The 15,578-nt window shown below is 39.8% G+C and overlaps 1 protein-coding gene across 4 annotated transcripts in view; it reads left to right on the top strand.

Moving 5' to 3' along the window:
* Positions 1 to 231: 231 nt before the first annotated feature.
* The window catches only part of USP10 (ubiquitin specific peptidase 10), an 85,632-nt gene continuing 70,285 nt past the window's right edge, over positions 232 to 15,578 (top strand). For 2 of the 4 annotated variants that reach the window (XM_074201913.1, XM_074201909.1), the window contains exon 1: positions 232 to 339. In XM_074201913.1, coding sequence (XP_074058014.1) covers positions 319 to 339 — 21 coding nt within the window. In that variant the 5' untranslated portion in view covers positions 232 to 318. The remainder of the gene's footprint in view (positions 340 to 15,578) is intronic. The other 2 variants (XM_074201922.1, XM_074201918.1) reach the window with 1 other exon arrangement.

Here is a 15,578-nt window from a genome sequence, read left to right as displayed (position 1 = left end):
TCTCTGCTTCCGGCGCGACCCCGGGGACCCGGCTGCCTCGCTTTCTGCAGCACCGGCCCGCGGGCAGAAACGGGACTGGACGGCAACCTGGCCTTCCCGGCGGCGAGCCCGGCCAAGCCCGGAGCGCCTTCCCCGCCCCCCCGCCTCCCGCCGCCGCGCCTGCGCAGCGGCGCTCCTCTCCCCCGCCTCGCCGGTGCGCAGGCGCGGCGGCCGATGCGAGTGTGCCTGCATGAGAGCGAGAGGAGAAGATGGCGGCGGCGGGGGAAGCGGCGTGAGGAGCCCGGGAGGCGAGCGGGGTCTCCCTGAGGCGGGGGCGACATGGCCCTCCGCGGCCCCCAGGTGACTCGGGGCGCCCGCCGCGGCGGGGGGCGGGGGTCCGGCGGCGGCCGGGCCGAGCGGGGGGCTGGGGGCACCGGGGGCAGCGGGCCCGGCGAGGAGGGCGGGCGGCGTGTGAGGGAGCGTGTGAGGGAGCGGGACGCAGCGGGCTGCGGGCCGGGGCCGGGGCCGGGGCCGGGGGCGCGTCCTCGCCCTCCCGCAGCGGGGCTGGGCCTAGGCCCCGGGGCCCCGACCCGCCGCCGCAGGCCCGGGCCCGGCCCCGGCCCCGGGCCGGCCACGCTCCGGGCGGCCCAGCCGGCCCAGGGGGAGCAGGGAGGAGCCCCCGGAGCGGGGCCTGGGGGGCGGGGGAGGAGGAGGACGGGAGCGCGGCGGGCAAGTCTTGTGCGTGTCCAGAGGGAAATCGCATCCTTCCTTTCCCAGTGAGCAGGGAGCCTGGGGAGGGGGAGGGGAGGGAGGAGGGTCTTCCCTCACCCACACCGCCGGACTCCCCGCTAGTCTCCTTTGGGGCGCCCTAGAGGTTGCATGAAAGCCCAGGAAATCTGGGCGACCCGGGGATCCATCATCTCCCCAATATCCGCCGCAGCCCCCTGCTCAGCGAGGGGAGGGGGCGTGTAGATGTCTGGGATCCGGCCTGGGGGGCTGTGGATCGTGCCCAGCAGGGGAGCCCCTTAGTTCGAGGCGGCATGGCCTTTAGGGGGCTGCTACCTCTTTCCCCCTTATTTAAAAAAAAACTTAAGTTTTCTCTTTCTGCATCTCCTGTAAAGACACTATTAGAAGTCTCCAGCACTAATTGAAACGTGAGGGACATCTTTTAGGCAAATCCTTCCCTCCCTAGGTTTACAGGTCCAAAGGATCCTCACTGATAGAGGGCCCAGGTTCTGTGCAATACAGCTTGGATTGGAATTTTCATTTTTTGTCCCTCAATTTCCCTTAGTAAGCTTATTCATGTGGGCGCTAGTGGAAGAGAGCTAGCTCCCTGGATTTGCTATCAGGGACGGGGGCTTCAGATCTTAAGGTGGGGGGGTCTTAGGCTGGTCCTTTGCTTTTCTCACCCGGGAAATGATGATGATGATTTTGGACTGGAAGATCTTTCACCTACCTGTAAGACTACCCCATAAGCTTCTAAGTTTGAGAAGCGTTAATTACATAGTAAATGGATACAATGAAAAAAAGTGGTAAGATTGAAATGTTACTCATTTTATTTCAGTGTAAAAGAGAAAGTGTTTATCTGAGGTTGTGTATTTTTTCAAAATTGAAATTACACTGGGTAAGAATCAGCATATAGTAGGATTACTTCTGGAGCCTGTTGTACACTAATTTATCGACATGAAGGGATTGCATTTTCTATTATTTGAAAAAAATCAAACTTTAAGGGGACGGCTAGGTGGTGCAGTGGATAGAGCACTGCCTGGAGTCAGGAGTACCTGAGTTCAAATGTGGCCTCAGACACTTAATAATTACCTAGCTGTGTGGCCTTGGACAAGCCACTTAACCCTATTTGCCTTGCAAAAACAATCAAATAAATAAATAAATGTAAAAAATCAAACTTTAAAGCCAATAATAGAAAGACTAGGCTTTTTTTATTAATAATAGACCTTTTATAAAAGTATAAATTAATCCAAAATGTTTCTATATTTTCTTTATAAAATAATTTTAGTACCTGTTGGCAATAGTGAAGTTGTTTGTAGTGTGAAATTGGAAAACATGCAAATCATATTTTCTTTTTTAGATTCTTTGAGTTCTTTAAAGTAGAAAACTTTTTTTACAGGTGGTAGTATTTGTAGGATTCCATGAAATTGATGGCACAAAATTTTTTTTCTCTTGTCAACAACCCTTTTTTGCTTTTATTTTAAGTACACAATTGTTTTCTCTCACCGTTCTTTCAAAAGTATTGCAGTTTATTCCTCCTAATGGGGCACAGTAAGCATGTTTCTTTTTTATGATACTATTAGAAATTCACAATTCTGTTCACCTAGCATAATTTAAAATGGGAAAGCCTTAGTAGGCATAGATTGGTTCTATCTATGCTCTGTGCTAAGCATTAATTAGGATCATAGTTTTAGAATCAGTTACTTTAAGAAGTATTCTGGTTCAAATCTCTTATTTTACACATGAGGAAACCCAGTTTGTGGTTCCAGATATTGTCCTCTTTAAAGCATATCACTAAGTTTGTGTAGAAATAAAGATGATTACTTTTAACATTTCATTTGAATTAACTGACTCATCTTGTTTTTTGTATAGTTGTAGAGAAAACTGTTAATATATTTACAAAATATTGCTTTAAGAATAGTCAAAGAAACAAGGGAATAATAAACTTGTAGAGAATATGTTCCTCATAATTTTTGCTTTTTTTGTTATCCAAAGTTTTGCTATAACTTATTATCATAACTTATTAAAACAAAATTACTCATTAAGGGAGTAATTTTACCACTTTAGTTTTGAATTCAGGGTGCTGTCAAAATTTACTAATCTTTGCAAATCAAACTTTTTTGGGTTTTTTGTAGCCAGTTTAATAAGTATCTAATAATTATAGTTACCTTAACTAGAAATTTAGAAAAAGAAAAAGTAAATGCTCTGTTTGTACTTCACTTTTAGAGAATGACAAGTTCTGAATTAATGATAAAATGCTTAGTAAGTATTGACTATATTCTTGGCTCCTTGCATACAGATTAATAAAAACATCACAGTTCCTGACCTTAAGGGGCTTTCATTCTAATTGGAGATGTGTTGGGACAGGAAGTGAGTTTTGTTGGGGAAGACAGAGGGATGGTGAGTTAGAGTCATAGGCAGTTGATCTGACATATCTTTTCCACATATGATACTATTGATTTAATTACTATATTCAGAGCTACAGGTGGAAAGCAGTGATTTGGGGTGGAAGGGTAATCCATGATATGAAGCTATCCAGAGAGCAGCATACTAGGGCCTGAGTAGGGCTAAATATGGAAAATACTCACCAACTTGGAGTCTGTGGCCCCAAGGTAAAGAATTGGAATTCTCTTTCACTGTGGAACCAGTAGGTATGATAAGAAGATGGTTGGAGAACTGTGTGAATTTAAATTGGCTCAAACCAGTGTTTTGATAATAGGAAAATGTTGACCTGAGCCCTGATCCAACCTATACAATAAATTTTAATGTGGAATTTAAAAACAATTTTAAGTTTTCTTCTGGTTGCTAATATGAAGGTATTCAAAATGATTAGTTTCTACAAATAGAAATATAAATTAAGTACTAATTTTAACATTTTATTTTCCTTACTTTATACTCTGAATTAAGTTGGGAAAGCTTCCCTCCACTCCCTCCCTCTCCTCCAGAAGTTATATTTTATATAGTGTATAGATTTTGAAATCACTGAAGTCAAGGCTAGGAATAGGGACTAGGGACTAGCCTTGTGATTGATAACTGAGGATACTGCAGGTCAGTCAGTACTGTCTCTACAATTTAAGTCTTAAACAATTTCCTAAAACGCTAAAAGGTTAAATGTCAGGGTAGAAACTTAGTTCTTCTTAACTTTTAGGTCTTTACATCATACTGTTTCTCATTGAAGTCAAACATTAGTTAAGGTCCTTAATTTATGATTAACAACTGTCTTTACTGATGTATTCTTTATATTTATCAATTGACTTCTCAGATATAATGAACCGCTTAGGTAAAATTGCTGCTATATTCTTAAATGCTTAGTATATATTTTCTTTTAATATTGAACATATAATTTAAACAGAAAAAAGACCTGATATTAGATTTATGAAGTTGGCCATTTTTACTGCTTTAAAAATAGTTTCTATGAAATTTCACAGTATTTTAAACTGGATCTTAATTATACCTGTAATCTATTGTACCTGCCATATTATGTATGAGGTGAGATCCATTCTTTAGGTACTTGGAACCTTTTGGAATGGGGTCCAGTATTGACCTTTCTCTATTCTAAATTCTGTTCTGCTACATGGAGCCTTATAGTGGGATTCCTAGGTTCATCTTTGAGTTTACATGTATTTTTGAATATTTTATTTAAAATTGAATTGCACATTTATTGCTAAGTGATTAGAGTAAAAATGTGGCTTAAGCATTAAAAATTATGTTTCATTCTGGGCACCATGGTTTAAGAGTAATATTGATTAGCTAGAAGAGTAGAGTGCTCAATCAGTAATTTTTATATGCCAGGCACATTTCTGAGAGTGCAAGTGCAAAATGAGACAATTCCTGCTTTCAAGAAGCTTACATTCTAATGGGGAGATCAATACATAGAAAAATTATATAGTTATAAAGACAGTAAATATAAAAGTGTATATGGTGATGATGATGTTGATGTTTGTCCTTCATTCTCCAAGAAGACCATGATATCAGGGAGGTGATTCCATGACAAGCACATGAATTGGATTTTAGTGAGGGAGGGCTGGGCTAAGTCATCAGCCTCACTTTATTTCTAGAGCTATCTGGGTCCAGTGACCAGATATAAATCTGTATGACTGGAGATGGTCAGGGTCAAGTGACTTGCCCAAGGTCACACAACTAGCAAGTGTCAGGTGTCAGAGGCTGGATTTGATCTCTTTATCCTAACTCCAGGGCCAGTACTCTTATCTACTGTGTCACCTAACTCCCCTTAAAAGGATATAAAGTAAAACACAAAGTAATTTGGGAGGGAGGGAAGCTAGCCATTGAGTGAGGGCATGCAGAAAATACCACTTAAAAGAAGCGTTTGCTTTAAAAGAACATGGAAAATATGAGACTGAGGTAAGGAGAAGGGAATACATTTCAACTATATTACATAGTTGATTCAAAGTTTTGAAGATAGGAAACAAATCCTCTGGAGTGAGGAGCAAAAAGAATGTTATTTTGGCTAGATCACAGAGAGTAAGTGGAAGAGTAATGTCCAGTGAGGCTGGAAAGATAGGATGGGGTCAAGTTATGTGGAACTAAAGCTAAGTGAGTTTTTATTTTATTCTAAAGCCATTGGGGGAGGGGGCAGAGCCAAGATGGCGTCATGAAGACAGCATTTCCCAGGAATTCCTTCCTTCCCCCCCAAAACTCTAAAACCCTTAGGAACCCAAATTGAATTGATTGAGCAGAGAGGCCACCTAATGAAGTCCATAGAAGAGTGGCTTGTGAGACATGTTGGTTGTGTTCAAGTATTTGAAATACTGTCATGGAAGGAGGGCTTAGATTTGTTTTATTTGGCTCTAGAGGGCAGAACCAGGAGCAAAGAATAGAAACTTGGAGGCAAATTTAGGCTCTATTTTAGTAATAATTTTTTAAAATTTGTTTTTGTTTTTGATTTTTTTTTAAGGTTTTTGCAAGGCAAATGGGGTTAAGTGGCTTGCCCACGGCCACACAGCTAGGTAATTATTAAGTGTCTGAGCTCTGATTTGAACTCAGGTCCTCTGACTCCAGGGCTGGTGCTCTATCCACTGCGCCATCTAGCTGCCACTTAATAAAAATTTCTTAACATCCAAAAACGAAATGGATTGCCTTTGAACTAATGGATTTCTCCTAATTAGATGTCTAAAAGCAGAGATTAGATGTGACCATTTATCCAATATGTTAAAATGGAATTCCTTTTGGAATTAGTCTGTTGTTAATTGTCTGATTTTATACTTGAGAAAAGTTGCCGATTGTCTTTTGTATTTGATTCATTAACCATTTTTTTGTGTAGTGAGAATTATGTTATGCATGAGCTTTTATAGTTGTATGTTAAATATTTTGCCAGATTCTTATTTTTTCAATGAACATTTGAAAATCAACCAGGAGAATTTTGGTTATAAATTTTAAGCTATTGCTATATTTTTGTTGGTGACCACATATGCAACATTCTAGTTTGTGAAAAACAAATACATCTAAAATAGAATTTGCAGGGCCAGGACCACTGGATTACAGTCTTTTGTCACTTTAGTGCTACTTCAGCAGTGTAGATGTTCGTTTCCAAAGAATTACATATGCTTGTATTGCAGTTTTCCTTTTTATTGGGATTTTGTGAATATACACATGGATGGATCATTACTGAATAGCATATGAAGCGAAGAGCATAGGAATGGAAGATCTTTAGAATATAGACTTTGGGGGAATTTTTTTCACGTGGTAATGATGCTATAAGGATTAGTGGGAAAGTAAGGTAGGGAATACAAATAGACACTCTGTATCATATGCACATAGCACATAACCCTTTTTATGACTTGTAGCTTGTAACACTTGAGTGTTTTTGGTAATCAACAAATGTTACAGTAAGATTTTGTATTCTTAATGCCTCAATGATGGTAAAGACCTGTGTGGTCTGAGGACTGTCTTTTGTGAAAGCTTGTCAGTTTCATATAATCACCATACCAAAGATTCCATCTGTGTATATAGATAATTAACATAAAAATTGTAGGTAGCTGGAAAAGGAAAGATTTATGGGCCAGTTATTAGTATCTTCTTCATCCTTTTTTTGATTATTCTAATATTTGTTACTCTCCCCATGAATTAGATATTCTTTTCTCTTTTAAAGGAGAAAGGTGGAATCCATCCTTGCATGGGAGGGAGAATCAGTCCCTCATCATGTACTTTGAATACTCTTCCCTTAAAATTGTGTGATATCCATCTTGGACTTTTATGTTTCAGTTTGAGTCAGAAAAGGATTTCATTTAGCAAAATATGTAGGTACAATTGACAGAATTAGACAACTAATTGGCTTTGGTGGGGGAGGGAGTTGAGAGTGACATCTAAGTTTCCATACTACTATCATAGGTGGTGATACCCTGGAAATTAATAGGAAAATTAGGAAGAGGGGAGGATGTAGGTAGAAAGATAATGAATTCAGTTTTTGGACATTCCATTTTGAAATGGTTCATAGACTGTTGGATATGTGAGACTGGAGGTCAGGAGAGAGTAGGCTTGGGCAATTAAATTTGAGACTCATTTGCATAGAGAGATGATAACTGAAACTTTGACCCAGGTCAGGGGACATCCACCATTAATTGAGGTGACCTAGATGAAGATCCAGCAAAAGAGACTGAGAAGTAGTGGTTAGACAAGTTGGAAGAGAATTAGGAGGGAACAGTATCATGGAATCTAGGAAGAAGAGATTGATCGAAGAGGAGTAGATGATTGATTAATGTCACAGGCTGCCAAGAGGCCATAAAGACTTAAGAAAAGACATTGAGTAATTAAGAGATCATCAATAACTTTGAAGGGTATGTGAGTGTAAATAAATTAAACCAATTATCAAAGGGGAATTTTTCTGGAAAAGTGGGCATATAACACACAGCCCATGGTACTCCCCTAAGTCAGATTAAAATGTAATTGGGAAATATTTAGCAAATTAAATAAAAACATAGTAGAATATAGATAGTATTGGTATGTAGTGTTCTAAATCAGTATGACAACCTTCTCAGTTCCCCTTAGGTACAATTTTGTGACCTTTCTGCTTAAGTTTGACATTACTGGGCGAAAGAATATCAGAGAAAAGATGATTGAAAAATAACAGGTCAGCCTGGTAATGAGTAAACAGGCCTGCTTGTTTCTTTGAAAATCCATGCAATGGGAAGAGATTTTGGGAAAAGACTCCTTATGATGGGTAGAACCCTTGTGTTGAATTTTTTATTAGAGACATGGATGAATATGGATGGTCAATCATACTGGATTGTGATGTATATTGTTGAAGGGAATATTGCTGAAATATAGGACATTTGGAGTATTTGGGTGAAGAGAAGCTTAGGTAAAATGGGTACATATTGACTCACATTTATTGAAGGTGTAACAAAACTCAATACAGATCAATATTTAAAAGCTATCTAACATCTAATGTTTAATTTAATATTTAATAATAAGTTCAATAGCTCCAATATTGATTTAGAGCTAAAAAACTGCATTAAGACTTTTTGGGACACCTATGTGTTATCTTACAGTTTAGAAAGTTTTTTTGTTTTTAAACTGAGTAGTTGATTTCAGTTATGTGACTTGTGAGCTCTGTCCCATGTGTTTTTTCCTTGAAATCTGTGCCTCCATAGATGAATATGTGTGTGACTTTAGTGATATGTGTGGATGATTCCCACTCTTCTCTCTTGGGGCCAATTCCACTTTAGTTCAATCCAGTGAAGGTAGAGTAGCAAGGAGTGCAGCTGATGAGAAATAGCTGGGCTGTGAGCCTTCTTTAAATGGAAACATCAGGAGTTATTTGCTCTGCCCTCTAGCTGTGCAATCCAACAGGCTGCTTTGAGTGCAGAGAAGCTGTGAGTTTGAAAGCTGGTGCAGTTTCAGAGAGAGCTCAGAGAGAGTGGAGTAGACTCCAAAGGAGAATGCCAGGTGCTTCTGCACCCTCTTTAAATGGAGACTTGGGGAAAGGTTTTTCTTCTACCTTTTCTTTATGATTTTTATGTGAATATTCCTAGGTTTCCTATCTTTGATTTTTGCTTACTGCTGCTGGCCCCCTTTCAGGATTTCCTCAAACTCTTCTTCTGGGTGTAGTTCTATACCAACCTTCATTTCCAAGAGTCAAGAATGTCAATGAGTGTGTAGTGCTTATTTTATACCAGCTACAGAGCTAAGTGTCTGATGTTAAAGAAAATCAGAAAGGGAGTCTCTATCCTCAAGGAATAGTCAATATATAAAACAAGGAAAGAGGAAAGGAACCTGAAGCTTGCTATCTACTAAGTGCTTTATAGTCATTATTTTATTTGATTTACATCACAACTCTCATCTCTCAATTGAGGAAACTGAGGCAAACAAGTTGAGTTTCTTGCCCAGTCACATAGCTAGTAGTTTGTGAGACCAGATTGAACTGAATTATTCTTGATGCTAAACCCAGTGCTCTATCCCCTGAGCCACATAATTAGATTTATATTGAACAAATAGAAATTCTGGGAGGGAAAGATATGGACAGACACCTGTTGTAATCTGGAAAGGTCTCCTGGGATAGGTGAAGGGGCAGAAAATTCCGAGCATAGGCGACAACTTGTATAAAAGACATAGAATGTCTGAAGGACTATGTGTAGATGAGTTGTGGAGTATGTAGAGGAGAATGGATTGTAAATTGATTGGAAAGATATGAAGGGGCTAGGTTATAGAAAGTTTAAAATTATGACCTGGAGATAAAGGGAGCTCTTGGAAACATTGTATATATAGGATAGAGTGGTATAAGATCAGACCTATACTTTTGAAAAATCACTTTGGCAGCTGAATTGGAGGGTGGGGGGACAGAGAGAGAGAGAGAGAGAGAGACTTGAGTCGGAGAATCAGTTAAAAGGCTAGTGGAGTAGCTCAGTGAAAGAGGTGATGAGAACCTGAATTAGGGTTGTGATTGTTTTAGTGGAGAGAGGGGAATATATATATACATATATATATATATATATATATATTCCTGTATGAATGATGCTATAGTGGAAATGACAAGATTTAATGATGGAGTGTGTATCGGAGCAAATAACAATGTGGAACTGAGGATAACACTAAGATTTTGAGCATGGATGACTAGGAGAATGATTGATGGTTCCTTCAACATTGATAAGAAGATTAGGAAGTAGAGAGGGTTTTGGGAAGAGAGATAATGAGTTCTATTTTGACCAGATTTGAGTTTGAGATACCTACAGGTCATTCAGTTCTAGATGCCCAAAAAGAGATTGGTTTGTGGTATGGAAATAGGTCTCAGTAGAAAGATTAGGGCTAGATTTGTAGATCTGTACAGAGATAATTAAAACCATGAAAAGAATGAAAGCACCAAGTGGCATTATAGAGGGAGAAGATAAGAGGGCCCAAGACCAGATATGAAGTAGGAAAGGATATAAGAAAACCAGAAAAAAAGAAGTGTCATGAAAATCAAGAATTATCCAAAAGGAGGTCATCAACAGTTAGGTTTGAGTAATTCTATTTTGGTTCTTTGTAAGTTTTCTAGTTCTCTCCCATGGTAACCTGAACCAATGGTTTCCACATTTATTTGATTCCATTCTTCTTTGACCAGTGAATGCTGATTCTGATTTGCCTTTGTATAATTAAGGAGCAAATATTGCCTTATTTCCTGTGTCATGTGGAGATAAATGGATTGAAGTAATTTTGCTTGGCATCACATTTTTAAAGAATGATACACATATTTATTAATTCCAGTTATATCCTCCAGATCATACTGCTCTAAAAAAAGGCTGGTTATCAACTGAATTCCATGGTAAGAATCCCTGTTCTAATCTACCACTTCTGAGATAAATAAACGGAGGCAGGAGGTGAAGTGAATAGCAAAAAAAAAAAATCAGTTACACAGTAATTAAAAACTAGGGGATTTGTATGCCATCTTCTTTCATTCATATATATATATATATATATATATATATATATATATATATATATATACACACACACACACATATATGGATTTCTTGAGGGAAATGACCATTAGTGATAATATTATAATATTAAAACATTTTGGGGTCAACCATTTAATTAACTTAGGAGACATCTGATCAGTTTTGCGGTCTTGTCTGTTCTATGTTCTACCTTTCTCACATCTTTCATACTATCTATTATTTCCTTTTTAACACTACTACCACCCTTGTGCAGATCCTTATCACCTATTCCACCAAGCTTATACTATTGCAATTACCTCTGAATTGGTTTTCCTGTCATAAGTAGCTCCCACTGTAGTCTGTCCTATGCCAAATAGTCACAGTGATATTCCCATTTAAAAAAAAAAGCACAGGTCTACCCATATCATTCTCATCCCTCCTTGTTTAGTAAATTGATTCCATGTTATTTTTCAGGACCAAGATCTTCTGATTGGGGTTCAAAGTTCTTCATAATGCCATCACCCTCCTTTTCTTGACTTTTTCAATTTTCTTATACCTCACTCCCTTCCATGTACTGACCTCCTTGTTATTCCTCACATAAGACCTCTCTGTCTCCCAGCTTTGGGTAAAGATTGTCAGTGACCATCACCCTTATCAGGAACTCTCTCCTGCCTTATCTTTGCCTCCTGACTTCCTTCAGGTTTTTACAAGGTGCCTCTTAAATTGACTAGTTTCTCCCAGAACCTCCATTTTAAGGAAGTCAAGACCAACCATGTTTTTTTCCTTCATTGCTCTGCAGACTGCACTCTTTACTTTCTTTTCCCCTTTTTTTTAAAATTCAAATTATGCCTTAGACATTTATTGATTGTGCAACCTTGGCATTATCATTTATTTTATGATTGATATTTTATTTTTTCAATTACATGATATAAAATTTTCCATCATTTATTCACATGCATGTTTTTAAGTTACACATTTTTTTCTGTTTTATTTAATATTCTCATTTTGTACAAATTTTTTTACATTAATAAAATATTCTTGTTTAAGAGTAAATGAACCCCCCCCATAAATGTAGACTTGCTTGAACGATAAAGGGGAGAGAAAAAAATTAAAATAAAAAAAATAATAGTAATAATTGTAGGTATGGCCAGGTGGTGCAATGGATGGAGCACCAGCCCTGGAGCCATGAGAACCCGAGCCCATATCTGGCCCCATACACCCAATAGTCACACAGCCATGTGACATGCAAGCCACCCGAACCCTGCAAAAACAAAAAAAAAAAGGAAAAAGACCCAAAATAAAAATAAAATAAAATAGTAATAATAGTAGGGGTGGCTGGGTGGCAGCCAGAGCATTGGCCCTTGAGCCAGGAGCACCTGGGTCCAAATCCAGCCTCAGACACCCAACGGTCACCCTGCTATGCAGCCCCAGGCAGGCCACCCAGTCCCATTTGCCCTGCACCCCCCCCCAATAATAATAATAAAAAAAATGTGCTTGAGTCTTTGTTCCAACACCAACAACTCTGTCATGGGTGGATCACATTCTTTATGATAAGTCTATCACAAAAGTTACTTCCATATTTTTCGTTGCCATTGCTGATCACAACTCCCTCCTTTCGTATTTCTCCACTACCATGTACTATATTTTCTCTCTCCTTTCACTCTGACTCTGCTGTAGGGTAGCTGAGTAGCACAGCAGACAGATCCCCGGCTCTGGGGCCAAGAGGCCCTGAGCCCCCATACCACCTCTTAGGCCCAGCATCCACCTGGCCCTATGGTCCCAGACAGGCCATCCAATCCCAGCCTCTTGCAAGAAGTAAAAAAGAAAATGTGTTATATCTGACCACTGTCCCCCCATGGTCCATCCTCTCCTCCTTTATTCACATCCCCACCCCTTCCCCCTGCTCCCCCCTCCTTCTTACTCCAGTTGTCTATACCCCATTGAGTATATTTGCTGTTTCCTCTCCTAGCCAACTCTGATGAGAGCAAAGGTTCCCTCATTGCCCCTTGCCTTCCTCCATTCCATATCATTGCAATAGCTCATTTTAGTAAAGAAAAATCTTACTATATGAAATATCTTGGCCTATTCCCACTCTCCTTTTTCTTTCTCCCATCACATTTCCCTTTTTTTCTATTGACTCCATTTTTACACCATATTTTATCTTCAAATTCAGCTTTCTCCTGTGCTCCAGCTATAAAAGCTCCTTCTATCTGCTCTATTAACTGAGAAGGTTCATATGAGTATTATCAGTGTCATTTTTCTATGAAGGAATACACACAGTTCATCCTCATTAGGTCCCTCATATTTCCCCCCTCTCCTCCAATCTCCATGCTTCACCCAAGTCCTGTATCTGAAGATCAAACCTTCTGTTCAATTCTGGGCCATTCCAACAGGAACATTTGAAATTCCCTGGGTTCATTGAAAGTCCATCTTTTTCCCTGGAAGAGGACATTCAGCCTTGCTGGGTAGTTGATTCTTGGCTGCATTCTAAGCTCTTTTGCCTTCTGGTATATTATATTCCAAGCCCTATGAGCTTCCAATGTAGTTGCTGCTAAGTCCTGTGTGATCTTGACTGTAGCTCCATGATATTTGAACTGTGTCCTTCTGGCTGCTTGTAATATTTTCTCTTTGACTTGGAAGTTCTGGAATTTGGCTATAATATTCCTAGGGGTCGGTTTTTTGGGATCTCTTTCTTGGGGGGATCAGTGGATTCTCTCCATTTCTATTTTGCCCTTTGCTTCTAGAATATCAGGGCAATTTTCCTGTAGTAATTCTTTGAAAATGATGTCAAGGCTCTTTTCCTGATCATGACTTTCAGGTATTCCAATAATTTTCAAATTATCTTTCCTAAGTCTGTTTTCCATATCAGTTGTTTTTTTCAGTGAGATATTTCACATTTTCTTCTAATTTTTCATTTTTTTGGTTTTGAAGTATTGATTCCTGATTTCTGGTAAATTCATCAACCTCCCTGAATTCTATTCTCTATTTGAAGGATTTGTTCTCTTCAGAGAGTTTTTTTTTAATATTTCTTTTTTTATAGTACTTTTTTAAAATTTATTTTTTATTCTCATTTTTGTACAAATGTTTTTCTTTACATTAATAAAATATACTTGTTTACAAGTAAACAAAATACCCCTCCCCACATGAATATAGATAGACTTGCTTGGGCAAAAAAGTAAAGGGGGAGAAAAAAATTAAAATTAAAAAAAAATAATAGTAATAATTGTAGGTATGGCCAGGTGGTGCAATGGACGAAGCATCAGCCCTGGAGCCACGAGCACCCGAGTCCATATCCAGCCTCGTAAACCCAATAATCACCCAGCCATGTGACATGCAAGCCACCCGATCCCCACTGCCCTGCAAAAACCAAAAAGAAGGAAAAAAAAAGACCCAAAATAAAATAAAATAGTAATAATAGTAGGGGTGGCTGGGTGGCAGATAGAGCATTGGCCCTTGAGCCAGGAGCACCCGGGTCCGAATCTGGCCCCAGACACTCAATGATCACCCTGCTATGTGGCCCCAGGCAGGTCACCCAGCCCCACTTGCCCTGCACCCTCCCCCAAATAATAACAAAAAATGTGCTTCAGTCTTTGTTCCAACACCATCAACTCTGTGGTGAGTGGATCACATTCTTTATGATAAGTCTATCACAAAAGTTACTTCCATATTTTTCCAATGTTGCCATTGCTGATCGCAACTCCCTCCTTTCTTATTTCTCCACTACCATGTACTATATTTTCTCTCTCCTTTCACTCTGACTCTGCTGTAGGGTCGCTGAGTGGCGCAGTAGACAGATCCCTGTTCCTGGGGCCAAGAAGCCCTGAGCCCCCATACCACCCCTGAGGCCCAGCATCCACCTGGCCCTATGGTCCTGGGCAGGCCATCCAATCCCAGCCCCTTGCAAGAAGTAAAAAAAGAAAATGTGTTATATCTGACCACTGTCCCCCCATGGTCCATCCTCTCCTCCTTTATTCACATCCCCACCCCTTCCCCCTGCTCCCCCCTCCTTCTTACTCCAGTTGTCTATACCCCATTGAGTATATTTGCTGTTTCCTCTCCTAGCCATCTCTGATGAGAGCAAAGGTTCCCTCATTGCCCCTTGCCTCCCCCCCTTCCATATCATTGCAATAGCTCATTGTAATAAAAAAAAATCTTATGTGAAATAGCTTGGACTATTCCCCCTCTCCTTTTTCTTTCTCCCATTCCATTTCCCTTTTTTTCTTATTGACTCCATTTTTACACCATATTTTATCTTTGACTTCAGCTTTCTCCTGTGCTTCAACTATAAAAGCTCCCTCTACCTGCTCTATTAACTGAGATGGCTCATATGAATATTATCAGTATCATTTTTCTATACAGGCAGTTCATCCTCATTAAGTCCCTCATATTTCCCCCCTCTCCTCCAATCTCCATGCTTCACCCAAGTCCTGCATCTGAAGATCAAACCTTCTGTTCATCTCTGGCCATTCCAACAGGAACCTTTGAAATTCCCCTGGTTCATTGAAAGTCCATCTTTTCACCTGGAAGAGGACATTCAGCCTTGCTGGGTAGTTCATTCTTGGCTGCATTCTAAGCTCTCTTGCCTTCTGGTATATTGTATTCCAAGCCCTACGAGCTTCTAATGTAGCTGCTGCTAAGTCCTGTGTGATCCTGACTGCAGCTCCATGATATTTGAACTGTGTCCTTCTGGCTGCTTGTAATATTTTCTCTTTGGCTTGGGAGTTCTGGAACTTGGCTATAATATTCCTGGGGGTTGGTTTTTTGGGATCTCTTTCTCGGGGGGATTGGTGGATTCTCTCCATTTCTATTTTGCCCTCTGCTTCTAGAATATCAGGGCAATTTTCCTGTAGTAATTCTTTGAAAATGATGTCATGGCTCTTTTCCTGATCATGACTTTCAGGTATTCCAATAATTTTCAAATTATCTTTCCTAAGTCTGTTTTCCATATCAGTTGTTTTTTTCAGTAAGATATTTCACATTTTCTTCTAATTTTTCATTTTT

The sequence above is a fragment of the Macrotis lagotis genome, chromosome 1, assembly GCF_037893015.1.
Source record: "Macrotis lagotis isolate mMagLag1 chromosome 1, bilby.v1.9.chrom.fasta, whole genome shotgun sequence".
Lineage (NCBI taxonomy): Eukaryota > Metazoa > Chordata > Mammalia > Peramelemorphia > Peramelidae > Macrotis > Macrotis lagotis.
The sequence above is the reverse complement of the archived record's forward strand: the minus strand, read 5'-3'. Positions and strand labels throughout refer to the sequence as shown.